This window comes from Cupressus sempervirens, chromosome 11, assembly GCF_028749045.1.
Source record: "Cupressus sempervirens isolate cs-2001-9-10 chromosome 11, ASM2874904v1, whole genome shotgun sequence".
Taxonomy (NCBI): Eukaryota; Viridiplantae; Streptophyta; class Pinopsida; order Cupressales; family Cupressaceae; genus Cupressus; species Cupressus sempervirens.
The window spans coordinates 399,296,889-399,310,958 of NC_143128.1; the positions used below are offsets into that span (position 1 = coordinate 399,296,889).

The 14,070-nt window shown below is 34.0% G+C and overlaps 1 protein-coding gene across 1 annotated transcript in view; it reads right to left on the reverse strand.

The window, feature by feature from the left end:
• Positions 1 to 8,293, reverse strand: part of LOC149529866 (Protein kinase superfamily protein) — a 169,027-nt gene extending 160,734 nt beyond the window's left edge. Inside the window, exon 1 of the mRNA XM_089810115.1 lies at positions 8,057 to 8,293. Coding sequence (XP_089666241.1) covers positions 8,057 to 8,171 — 115 coding nt within the window. The 5' untranslated portion in view covers positions 8,172 to 8,293. The remainder of the gene's footprint in view (positions 1 to 8,056) is intronic.
• Between the last annotated feature and the right edge of the window lie 5,777 nt (positions 8,294 to 14,070).

Sequence of the window (14,070 nt, forward strand, 5' to 3'; positions counted from 1 at the left end):
TTTTCGTATGTTGTTATATGAGTCCTTGATGTGTTTTCTATTAATTAAGTCTAATTAAAAAGATTAATTAATGATTTAATTTAATAGAAAATTATTATGATATCTTTAATATTTAATTAATTGAGAAATTAATTAAATAAAAGAACTAAATTTGGAGATTAAAGTTCAAAGATAAATTTAGAACAGGATAATATTTATTTAATTTAATAATAATATAATTGGAGTTCATTTTTAAATAAATGCTAAATATTATTGTTAATTAAATTAATTAAATATGTTATCAATTAAGTTTCTAAAATTAATTTTAAAAAAAAAAAGTTGAAAGACATTAAATTATTAAGAATTCTAGATCGCATGATCTAAGCTTGAGTTTAAATATGAAAAATAAATTAAAAGTTTAAATAATAAAAATTAATAAAGTTATTTTAACTTCATAAAGTGCACATGAGATTTAAAGTAATAAATTAATTTAATATAGAAGTCAAGTGGAATATTAAATAAAGTTATTTAATAATTCAACTTAATGTGCATGAAAGTTGAATGCAAAATAAAAGTAAAGATAATAAAGGTTAATTGGGGAGTTAACTCAGTTGTGCAAAGAGTCTTCTTAGGTGAACGCACAATTAGTGCCCCGATTTGAGGAGAAAATTGCTTAACACAACTTTGGGGGTTCATTTTTGGAGACACACGAATTTGGACGGAAATTTTTGGGAGACAACTTTTGGAAGCGAATTTCAGAAGGCTGATACCAAGAAAGTTTTCCAGAGGAAGGATATTGAGAGAAGCGAATTCTCTTACAGTTCCTGGAGATTGCATAATAGCATCAGGATCAGGTAGGGTCTTGTGTTTTGATTATCGATTTATTACGCAATTATCCTTCCCTGTCTTCTTCGTGTCTGGGGTTTGTAAATTTGAATTCTCTGTGATGAATGTTTAAACATTACGATATTGGAATTTATCAGATGCTTGTCAATAAACTTCTGTATACATGAGATTTAAATGGGAAAGGGCTGAATCTAATACCGAAATTCTAAATTAGAAGTTCGGATGGTTGGCTATATTTTCTATGTTAATATAAGGAAGTAAACAAGTTTTAATATATTTATATATATTAAAAAGAATTACTTTATATATATATATATTTAATAGATTGATTATCAATAAATTTTATTATAATAATTATATTTTTGTTGAGATAAAAAAATAAATATACATATATGTAAATTTTAATTAACAAATCTATTTATATACAAGGTCTTATATAAATAAAATAGTTTTTTAAAAAATATATATAAAAAAAATAATAAAAGTATTGGGGAGGGGCGGCTTAACCACCCCCTGCCCCCTTAGTAATACGCAGCAGGTGACTGCTATACGCAGTTGTACCTGCTGACGCAGGACGACTGCGACAGCAGTCCTGCCCTGCGTATATGGCAGACAAGCGATTGATAATCGCTGTATGCACGTTTTAATAAAACAACAAGTATGCCATTCGAAATTCGGGTTTTGGTTATAATTTTTAATATTATAAATTATAATTAATTTTAATAATTTTTAATTAAATTAAATTTATGATATTATTCATTATTAATTTCATTATTAAATTTCATTAATATTTTATAATTGTTATATTAATAATAAATGTAATATATATTTAAATAAATATTGATTAATTTAATTAATTATGATTTAAATAATATTTAATTTAGAATAGAAGTTATTATCATTGAGGACTTATTTATTGATCTTAATAAAATCGTAATTATTTCATTTAAAACATTAATGGATATTATTTGAAAATTCGATTGAGATTATCTTCATTCAATAATCAATTATTATTATTATAATAATTTAATAAATGATTATTAATACTTTTAAGTCATGACGCAATTTTTTTTATTATAAGAACAAGATAGGTTTAATTAAACGGGATAACTGAGGAACTCATAGTAATACTAGCAAACTTAAACTTTATTGTTCTTCTCAAATTTGTATTTTCAAATCAAATCCAAACTGCGAGACTATGATGTTTTCTATGTGTTCTCTGTGTTTTGGGGTTGTTCTAGTATTAACCAGTTTAGGTAGTTACCAGAGGCCCGGGTTTGTGAATGTGAGGTTATGATGATTTGTTCTCGATCTTTTCAAACCAACCAAGGTAATGTGATAGTATGCTCCATGATGAATGTATTTACTGTTTGTTATTGCTTTCCAGTTTTCTTGTGTGAAGCTGAGGTGTATGTATTTGAGATACCTAACTTAACCATTTTTTAGTCTCGATCAGTTATATTTGATAACCATTTCTGAGTCTCGATCAGTTATACTTGTATTACCTTCTGGTTGCTTTGACTGAAGTGTTCGTTTAGATCTTGATGATGTCATGTTGTGACATGTTTTGACTTGACCATTTTGGAGTCTTCGATCAGTATTGTAATTTACTATTGGGTTACTTTCTGGTTGCTCATTGGAGAACCATTGGACTTTGTGATTTATCATTGATGCCTTCAGTTGCTGATAGAGAACTGTTGTGGTCATATGATTATTATTTGGTGCTTATCTGTTGCTCATGAAGAACTGATGTAATTTTGTGGCTTATCTTTTATGATGTTTTTCAGTTGCTTGTATAGGACTGAGGTGATTTTATTATGATTCTTTGATTTGTGATTTCATGAGCCTAGGGTAGGTTATCTATGTGTAGTGTCGGGAAGTGGCTTGCAATGGGGATCGGGGCCCTAAGAGGCTGCCTGGAGTAACCCATTGTAAGTTGTTTTAATAAGTGAAAACATTTACACTAAATGAGGAAAAATGAACCTAATAAGATAATTGTATATTCTCTCCCATGCCTTGAGTGCTAGTACAGACTAGGATGGGGTAGAGAGAACGCTTGGTTACGACCTTGCATTCCATAGTAGGCCTCGTCAGTAGGAGAGGATACTAGTGGCCGCAGGATCAGTAGGGACCCGGGATTCCTAAGGGATTGCTCGGGTAACTTCTACATGACTTTTGCGATGACACTTTCCCGCTTGCATATTAGGTTTCCTACGTGTCTTGTGGTACCTCTGGGTTTAGATGTCGATCTTTTTAGGAACCCTTGAGTTAGTATACTTTTAGGATTTCCAGACTTAGAGAGTACTTGTGTTTTGTGTTTTGATACCTTGTTTGGGACTTGAGACTATCTCCTCAGCGCGGTGGGAGTGGACCATTTAGGTTCCATGCGGTCGGGTGGTAGTGCTTTTACTCTTACCATTGAGATCCGTTCCGTGGTCACCGTGGTTGGAGTTTTCGTGATTGGCATTTACCTTCACTATGTTCTTGGATTATTATGATGGATGGTTAGATTTTATGATAGATGTTTTATCATTATGGATGTATGGATGTATCATGTATGGGGAATAGTTTCATATATTTTTACTGTACTTTGTATCATGGATTTGAGGATGTTGTATCTTTATCTTTACATATGTATATTCTTTTAAGCCTTTCATACCCTGTGACTTGTACTGTGGATGATTGAGCATTCCGAATTAATTTGTCGAGAGGCATTCGGAACAAATGTATATTATAGACATGGGACTTTCTGATTATTCTTTCATATGTATGTGATAGTTGTTAGACTTAGAAATAATTAAATTTAAACGTGACTCAACGTCTTGGGATCTTTAAGAAATGTAACTTACAATGTATGTTGTCGATGATTACATGTTATTGCTTCCGCTACTATGTGTTTGATGTGTATGTTATACCTTCTTACTTTAAAAAAAAAATGTTTAGCAAACTTAGTGAAACTTTAGGTTAATTCTTTTGGATCCCTTGGCGGGGCGTTACATCTCAGACACGAGCCTAACCCCATCCTCGAGAAGAAGCTCAGAGACATTATTCACAACTGCTGGTGGAGCTTTTGAGTTCTCATTCTCTTTCTTCTCTTTGAGATGAACGTTTTTAGGTTTCCAAACCTTCTTTTGCTGAACCTTAGTCTTTTTTACTTCCTTCTCACTACTCAAGTGGTTTTTACTCTTGGAGGGGCTGTTTTTAACCAAATGACCCTGTTTCTTACAAGCATAAGAAGATCTTCAAAAATGATTTCTTGGGTTTTCTTACCAAGCTTAGAAATTAAATCCACCTTTTCTGGGAGATGATTCAGATCCGCCACCTTCACATACAGTCTAGCACTGTGGAGTTTGGATCTGGTCGCAGTAGCATTATCCAGAGCCACCAGTTCACCAAAAGAACTGGCGATACCCTTAAAAATGTCCTCATGCCAGAATTCAAGAGGGAGTCCAGGAAGTCTGGCCCAAATCGGGGTAGTTAGGAAAAAGGAATCTGATAAAACCATATTAGGCTCCCATTTTTTGATTGTAAGAGAACTTTTTCCAAAAGACCAAGGACCTCCACAGAGAACCAGATTCATATCTTCCTTACAATTAAAAATAAACAGAAAGAAACCATTCAGCATGGGAGCTATGTCCACCTCCCCGAGTATAGCCCATTTCCTCTTAACCATTTTCCTTAGAGAATCTAGATCTGGTCTTGCCCCCAAAAATTTGCCCACCAGCGTGAAATCCATGGAGGAAACAGAGAAATCCACTAAGGGGTCAGGGATAAAAACTTGGAACTCACCTTTCTCCCAACTAGTCTTAGAAGTCACCGGCGGGAAAGAAGATTTGCCAGTTGGTTTCCTGCCGAAAAGTGATGACCAGGTCTTCTGTTCTGAGGACCCTACCTTCTCTCCAACAGAGGAATTAACTTTATTAGATTCCACATTATCTTTCTTTTCCTCTATGTCCTGACCCGACGCACAAGAAGCAAAGGCGGAATCCAAGGGCGGGTCACGGACACCACAAAATGTGTCTGAAACATGTCCAGACTTACCGTCATCCCCAAAAGCCACAGAACTCGACCCAACAATCTTCCCAGGTCCCCCCACAGTTCCTCCAGGGTTTGTACCTCCTGCCAGGTTCTCCCCAACCAGTTTCCTGCCTGAATGCGAGCCCGCTAATTCAAAAACTGTTAGGGCGCCCAGCATTTTTTTTATATCTAGAGAAAGGGATGCTAATGTTAAACACAAACTTAATTTTTTTGGGCGAATTGCTTGTTACTCTGAGCTTATATGTTGATTCATGGCCTTGAGAACTGATATGCAAGATAAAATGTCTGGTTTGGTGAGTAAGCTGAAGGATTACACGGACACTTCTTTCTGTTTCTACGACCTCTCTGATCTTCGCAGAAGGTTGAATTCGCAGTCAGTTCATCCGGTTACACAGAAACTCAAGGCGAGTGGTCTGGTTGAAGGTGCAGGATTCCCCATGGCCGTTCAAGCACCTGAGCTAGTACAGGAGTGTATTGCTCGATATGATCCAAGATAAAGAAAATAAGGATGTCGGATAATTCTGTGTTGCTGACATTTGATAGAGCCTTGATGCAGAACACTTTTGGGTTGCCAGATAGGGATGAGTTTTGTGACAGATTTTGGGTCTTCAGCCTCCATGTACAATGGAAAAAGGACTCTTAAGGCATGGAGATATCCTGAGCACGTGATTCCAGCTGCCAAGAAGTAAGAAGAGGAACAAGTTTAAAAAGGGAAATAGTAGATATTCTGGCCTTATTGTCAAGATTAAAGGGACAAAAGGAGGTACTGAATTTCAAGGAGCACCATTTCTTTTTTATGCAAGTTGTATGTACTGATGGTCAGTAAATAGATTGGGCACAGATAATATGTGATGAATTAACTAGCTGGATGAACTCAGCTAAGGCATTCAAGAAATTTTATATGTCATCCTATCTGATCTGCGCCTTGGCAACACATCACTTGTGGCCAGGCTTGCCCTATAATGAAAATTTTGATGAGTCTACCAAGGTACATGAGTTTTATCCCTGCCTACAGATGGAGAAGAGCTATGAACAGTTTTATCCTCTACTCATATTTATATACATTCAAATCTGCACTTGGAACACAGAAATAATAGGACGTGTCATTATATTTGCAGAGATCCTTTCCCTCAATAGAAGGGTCTGCTACTGTTGGGGTTAACAGTATCGCATTATTTTGTTAATGACATTATTGTTGTTAGTAAATGTGATGGTATGAATGGTGATAGAATTGTGGAGTGTAAGGATGTTGTGGACAGAGTTTTTATTTGCGATGATATTCTTGTTGTTGGTGAAGAGTTCCAGCTGCGTTCTCTCAGTTGAGTAGCGATTTGTTACAGAGATCACCTGGTGGATGTGAAAGAACAGACAAAGTTGCTTGATTGATGGTACTGGTCAAGTTGCTTTTGTGCAGAAGGATATTGTTGTTACATGTGTTGTAATGCAGGTATGGAAAGATGAGCAACATTTCCTAAGTAGGAAAAGATATGTATGCTTAAGGGTGGACATACTGAGAGAGAAGATGAAAGCAGATCTGAAAAGTTACATCTTAGAAGATCAGACTGCTATAGATCAAGCGATGGGAGGTGATATGCATCAGGTAGCTAAAGAAGTAACTAAGGGTGTACAATTGCTAAAGGATCTGAGTGGTGGATTCGAAGGAGCTGATGAATTCACCGTTGCTGATGAACTAATGACAGAGTATGGTCAGAAGTTTGACATGGATGGAGATAGGTGGATGAAGGTATCAAAAGGGTTTGTGAAGTGGAGTACATATTCGGTGCTTGATTGTCTTGCTGATCAGTTTGATCTTGTCTGTGGATTTGTTGTCTGGTTTGTTCCAGTGCCGAGGATGTGCAAATCAGATTAGAGAAGGCAGAGACTATTTGTGAGAAGATTCATGAGGGTTGGGAAACCGAAGGTTGAAATGAAGACTAATGATCCGATGTGGAATTCTTTTGCATCATCAAAGTGAGAGGCTCACTTTCTTATAATCCCAGGCGTTTGATGTAGCAGCATCTTGGGTTCTTGGCAATCTTGCATCACCCAAAAAGATCTCACTTCAATTTGTATGTTGCTCTGTTCCAGTTGGGCAGTTTTTTGTGTTTTAGGTAGCGATCAGTCCAGTTGGCTTGTTATCGTATGCGACCCTTCTGGTGTGATCTAGGCATCATAGAGATCTTGTTTTTAGCTTTGCAGCTCAATCCGATGTTCCCAGACGAAGTTATCTTCTGATTGGTCCTGTCCTATATTTGGTTTCCCGTTCTGACAATAGAGTTGGCAAGATTCGGCATGTGATGGAGATCCATGTCATACAAAGCCTAAAGGTGCATTGTTCTATGTTATTATACACATGGCAAACCTCCTTCTGTGTTCGCACATCATGATGTATCTATTTGGAGGTGTTCTTATGGAATTTGGTCCTGACTTATATGTTTGTAATACATTTCTTTATCTTGCAGATTGGATAAGCCGACTTGTGTATATAAATAGGGTTATTGTTCTTATTTATTGGCATGGGGGCTTGAGGGTAAGTATCTTATCTGTAAATAATAAGGCATGTATGCCTGGATTATAAGACTGCATATTTGCAGGCCAATTGGATATAAATTCTTGGTTCTATGTCAATAGAAATATCGGTCTAGCCTGTCCAAACTGTTTGTTTGGTTTTTGAGTTAGTTTAATTCTGTTGTGTTGACTCTAGCTGCAAGGTGGGACATCTCCCTTGGGGATTTTTGTTCCTGACTGCATCAAAAGAATAAAACCTATACACGTAAAGGGCTGTATTGGTGGTTTTCAATGGTTAGATAGATTACCCGAATAAGGTCCTAGCAAGCAAGTGGATCAGCGGACAGAATTCATATCACCTTTCCTATTATATCAATGTTGATAGCTCTCAATAAATAAACTCTCATGTGTGTCAAGGAAGGAGGGCGAACAATGCCAGAGGAAAATTTACAGTAGATGGTCAAACCCAGCAATGAAACTACTAGTAAACAATAAATAAAAATCAAATACAGAGTGTAAATTATTCTTCAATGATGGGAAACAAAAGTTAATAGCAGCTAACGAGACCAAATTCTGAGCATAGACAAGAAGGTGTGTTGCACAAAATAAAAGTAATTGTAAGGTAAAAGAGAGAAGAGGACGGGTTGCATTAGCATTAGATTAGAATTTAAATGAAAAGACTTACTCTTTCCAACTACGACTCCTCGGCGAGGAACAGATTGAGCGCGAGTAGCGCTATGGCGGTGGTGTAAGCGATGGAATCGTGTGAAGCAGGAGTGCCCAACCAGTGTCACTGCCATCAGGAGCAGCAGCCACGGCACTATTCTTATTGCTTCTTCCAATTGTTGTTGGGTTTCCGAAGCTCCATTTTATCTCAATTGCTTTCACCCCTACCAAGCAAGCTTCGGGAAAATTTAAAGCTTGAATAGTTTTGTTTTTTATTATGGCATTCATTTAATTCACTATTTTTTAATAGTTCAATCAATCAATTGTGTGTAGAACAACAATAGTATGGAATCACGTTTTTCTTATTTATTGATTCAAAAAGTAGTATTTATGTTTTTTGTATTTTTTAAATTGATTTATGTTAGGAATAGTTATTGTACAAATTAAATTATTATTTTTAAATAATTTTGTAGTTAATAAATGATCAAAAATATATAATTGTATGTATTTATAACAAATGTATATTGTTGATTTTTGTAACTTGTGGTAAGAATTTGGTAATGATATTGTTTTTTGGAAAGTTGTCTTACATTATAGTAAAAAATCATTCTTGACTCTCTTGTTCTCCTTACCATACTATGGGTGAGTTGTCTACCCACTCTTGAGGTGGGTTACTAGTTTCCACTAGTACATTGTTAATGGTCTTTATTCACCTTGGAGTAACTGCTTTTTTTGGTATGTCTTTGTAAAGGTGGCCCTTGTTTTATTGTTGTTTAATATCAAAACATTTGGTGTGTCACATTTGTGATGTCATTCATGTCTCTTTAATTAAATATAGAAAATTTTAAAATTCTTTTAAATGTTATATAATTTAAAAATGAATTTCAATATACTTGCTTCTGATTTGGTGATTACCTACCTATTTTATATATTATTTATCTTACAATTGATCTATTTATTGTTTTAAGTATTTTTAGTTATGCATTTATTATTTGTATAATATTGATACATTATTAATGTATGAAAATATATTAAAATGTTTAAAATCATTATATAGTAACTCTAAAAAGTAGCAACTTTTTATCAATTATGCTTGAAATACTCTAATTTTTTTTCATGGAAGATGTTTCATATATGGGAAGTATGAGGTATTTATTGAAATCCATGTGTACAAATTGAAAAGAAGGGTACAAAATCTCACAACTTATCTTTGACCATTTATTTTTCAAAACTAACGTGACTGCTTAAATGCAATTCAAACCTATCCAAACACACTTGTAGAAAGAAAGGATTCAAGTAAACCAAATGGATTAAAAATAAGATGGACTAAGAATCTATGCTCAAGTTCCTTATTGCTACCAACATTTGCCTTGTTAAACATCACCAAAAAATGGGAGTTAGAGTGTGTTAAAAAATCCATTTACTTTATCATTGTCATTAGCTAGTAGCAAGTCATGTGACTAATACAGAGCATCACAAAGTATAATCAACTAGATGACTCACTATGTACATAAATATTTTATGTATCCACCAGTGTAACTACAGCCATCAACTAGTCTACTTAAAAATAACTATTAAACGTAAACTTATAGGCCAGAACTATATGTAATATATCTCTTGTTATAAATTAGTGTAATGGTGAAAATTACCTTTAATTATGGCCATTTCATTTATACATTGGACTGGCCTTTCATTAGAGTTTAACCATGGCCATTTCATCTATATGTTGGGTTGGCTTTTCATTAGTGTTCTAATTAAAATAATCGATATAGGTAAAATAGATATCTTTTTATAAAGATTATTTTTCTAAATTGATTTTTAATGATAAATATAATAATTATGAAAGGTTTTAAATAAACAAAGACATGGGGAAAAAATTATGTGGAAGATTCAAGTAAAGGAGATAGCAACGACATACGGAGAAATCTATCTTTAGCAATTTCAAGTTTCACCACATGGACAAATTTTATACTATTAGGGGGAGATGGGGATAGCAATGACATACAGAGAAATCTATCTTTAGCAATTTCAAGTTTCACCACATGGACAAATTTTATACTATTAGGGGGAGAAGTTGATTGTGAAAAGGAAAAACTTCAACAGAATAGTAGTTGTCAAGAGAAAGGGGTGAGGGCTTCACTTTGGATGGGGAATGGGAACATCTTGAACTTCCACTATTAGAAAAAAAAAAATTGGAGGAAAGAAGGGACTTCATGAAACCTTTTAAAAGAAAATTCGTTGTCATATCCTTGAAACCCTATCTTGGTGATGGATTGTCTCAATGAATGGGATATCTTTGTTAAATGGTGGGACCAAGAATGCCCTGGAGGCAAATATTGGAATGATGGATCTAAAAAATTTCTTGAAAGGTAAGCATCAAATCCCTACCAAATTATTTCTTCCCAATTATATCATCTTAAAATGGATGCACTTGCATTGTAAGACCTTTTAGCCCTCCCTTTTGTGATATCCTAAGCCCATGAGTACACTTATACTTTGATTTCTCTTCTTCTCGAGTTTTTTGTTGTTATCTTTCTATCTTTGAGAGCTTGGTGTCCATCTTGAGGGTTAGATTCCTTGGGGTATGGGTTGAGGTCATGCTTAATCCCTAGGTAAGGGTGACCTCATCCCTGACCCCTGGTAAGGAATGAGGTACCGATGTATTTTGTCTTAGATTTCAAGCCTATTTTGTGTTTATCAATTGTTTCCTTCCTTCCTAAGTTAGCCATTTAAGAAATTGCTATAAAAGAAGGTCTTATCTCCTTGTTTGGTCATCCATGACAATCACATACACACACAAGCATTCCATTGACATCTACAAGCATCTAGTATTGTAGTTTGAGCATCAATTTAAGAGAAAGATTCACCAAAGGAATCAATTATTCAAGAAAGATTTCAAGGATCATAAAAGAGAATATCTTTATTAATGGATCTATGAGTTGGTTCTAGTGGATCCATTACAATTGTCAAGATATCAGGTACATTATTATTGGAGCAACATCTTTTTGGATAGAGGATTTGAGTCCTTCCATGGATGTTTGACAAGCAAGGTGAGTATTTGCATTTGTCTTGCTTCTTTATTTTTTATCATTTTAAGAGTAATTCCTCAATCGGAGATTGACAGGGCAAGCATCTCCCCCTCAAAATAAAATACCTTTTTTCTTACTTACAATTGTAGATCTACAATTGTTTAGAGCAATAAATTCAAATTTTAGAACTAGGGTTTCAGGTTGCAAGTTTGGCTCCAAATTTAAAAATTTTGCATAGAGCAAGCAAGGGACAACATTTTCCCTTACCTAGACATCTCTAACCTCCAATTCTCTCGAGATACTAGTTTGTCCCTATCTAGAGACCCTTAGAAGTATATAATTTATAAAGATCAGTTTGTACATTCCAGATCTAGTAAAAAATAGATTTTGATAATTTTTTATAGCAATTTTCCAAATTTGAGCTTTTCATCCTCATTAGCTTGTGAGTTTTGTGCTTTATGTTATTATTTCATAACATTTCACACTAAGATTTAGATCTGATTGTTGCATGCTTATAGTTGTTATACAAGTTCATTCATTGTTTGCATTTTATTTGGTCAATTTACTTGCACTTAGTAAACATTTAATCAAATTAATAGACAACATATAATCAAGAAAAAAAATTCATATAAAGTGGTCATGTTGGCTAAATTTTTTGTAAGTCATTGACTACAACTTACAAAACTATGACTTAAGGAAATGTTTCATGATATTTCTCTCTCCTCATAGTAATAGGGGAGGCTCGCTTCTTATCGTAGGTGGCTCTTATAGAAACTTAAATAAAAATTACAAAAAGATTCATTCTCTTAATCAATTCCTCTTTTTTTTAGCAATGATTTGCAAGAAACTATGACTTTCAAACTTAACACAAAGGTCCTATTGCTAAGATAATATCGATGTCTGGGGGGTTGACATAAGAACAAAACCAAAGCTAGTATTCTTCTTATATATTTTTGTGAAACATATACAGGAAGCCAAAGTCAAACGTGCTTGGCTCATGTGGATCTAAGCAGAATAGCCAATAAGCACAAAGTCTCTTCCTAGATCCTCTCAAATAAAAACACTTACAACTAAAGGCTTAAATCTTTAGCTCTAAGTAATTTTAGGCATTACTATCTATCAACATTTGTCCTTTTACAACAAAAAGTCTTCAAAAGTTCAAATCGATCCTAAATGCAACAGGCAGCTCAAAGTTAATTTCCACAATTGAATCCAAATCCCTCTTGAATCAAAGTATTAAAACTCAAAAGAAACTCAAGAAAATGTAACCACATAACAATTTGAATTGGCACAAAGTCTCAAAATAATTTTCCTCTTTTATTGAAAGCAAATAATAAAGTGTACATATAAACTAGTCCAGTTTTCTTGTGTTTCCAAAAGATAATTATTTACAATGAGCTCACTCCATTATACAGGAAAACAGTGGAGAGAAAGGTGGAGAAACAAGAGAAAATCCTTAACCACCTTGACTTATCCCCTAACAAACTTCTAACAAACTTTGACTTATTCACAGTTGAATGCCTACTATACTTATAACTTGACTGCACGTTACAACTTTGCACATGATAATTAATATCACATGCAATTACATCTTGTTTGTTTATTACATCTAATATAGTAATTATAAATTATAAATATATGATGAAAATATTATGTCTAAAAAGATATGACTTCTATTAAACACAACTACATTTGGGACCAATTTTTGACAACTTCTTGTTCCACTATGTGACAAACAGTCGTAGAAATACCAAAGAAATGGAAATGGGTCGTCACTAAACAAGCATAAGAAATAGTGAGAGAGACTGAATTTGTCTAGATTTCTATACCAAGGCTAGCCATTAAAATGAGACATCATTATAAAACTGACATCCTTTATGATTGATAAAATATGGGGAAGTAAAATCTATGAGAGCAACTTGACCAATGGAAGATCGACGAGGATGTTGATGGGAACCATCAATATTCTGACACTAATCAGCTCAAGAAACTGATGAGGATGTCATCAGGAGTATGGCATTTTTCGATGGTCAAGCATATGGAATCCTCATCAAAGAAAACATTGAAAATTGTTGAGGTGTCATTGAAAGTTCGATGACCTACTCATGGTATGATTTTTTTAGACAAATGATTAATTCGCAGTTAATGATTTCCATGTTGGTAGTGATATAGTATTATCTTGCCATAGACCATTTTTCTAAAGTTTGGCTTAAAAAGTGTAGAAATATTCTAAAATAATGCACAAATAATTATATGAGTTTTGATTGTACAAGTGGAATATATCCAACTCAATTCATAGTATTGGAATGAGAATTACTTAAAGACATTTATACAATAAACATATGAAATTAGCATTCATAACTATAATATTTACACATTTCCCATAATCAAGTCCACAAAATGCATACCATGACTTTAAAGAAATAACCATGAGAAAGAGAGTTTTGATAGGTCTCCAAGGCTCTTCAAACTTATGGTATGCATTTTGTGGACTTGATTATGGGAAGTCTATAAATATAATCATTTTTATTAAGAAAATAGGTTTTAAAGGGCCCCTAAAACCTTGAACATTTAGATTCAAAGATATAGCATTAATCTCTATTGTGCACAAAATTATATGTACCAGCTTGAGGCCAAATTGAAAATCACACCCTTGGAGGAGAATTGTGCAGTAGAATGCATAATAAGAGATTAGAAAGAAAGAGGATGTATATGCAAGCATCATAGCTGAAATTTATGAATGAGGGCAATGCATAAATAGTACACAACTTGCCTCAAGATGAGATTGTAGAGATATTGGATGTGCTTAGAAATGCATGTCGTTAGAGGCATGTATGGAGTTGTATATAGAGTGTTAAGATGGTAATAGGACAAGAGCACATTACTTTTAAGACTAAGAGTACAATTAGGGGTAAGATTAAGAAGAAAAGATTAATAAGAGGAATAAAGACATTGGAATATTTCTAATAGAGGGAGTGTTGAGTCTACTACATTAGAGGAAAAA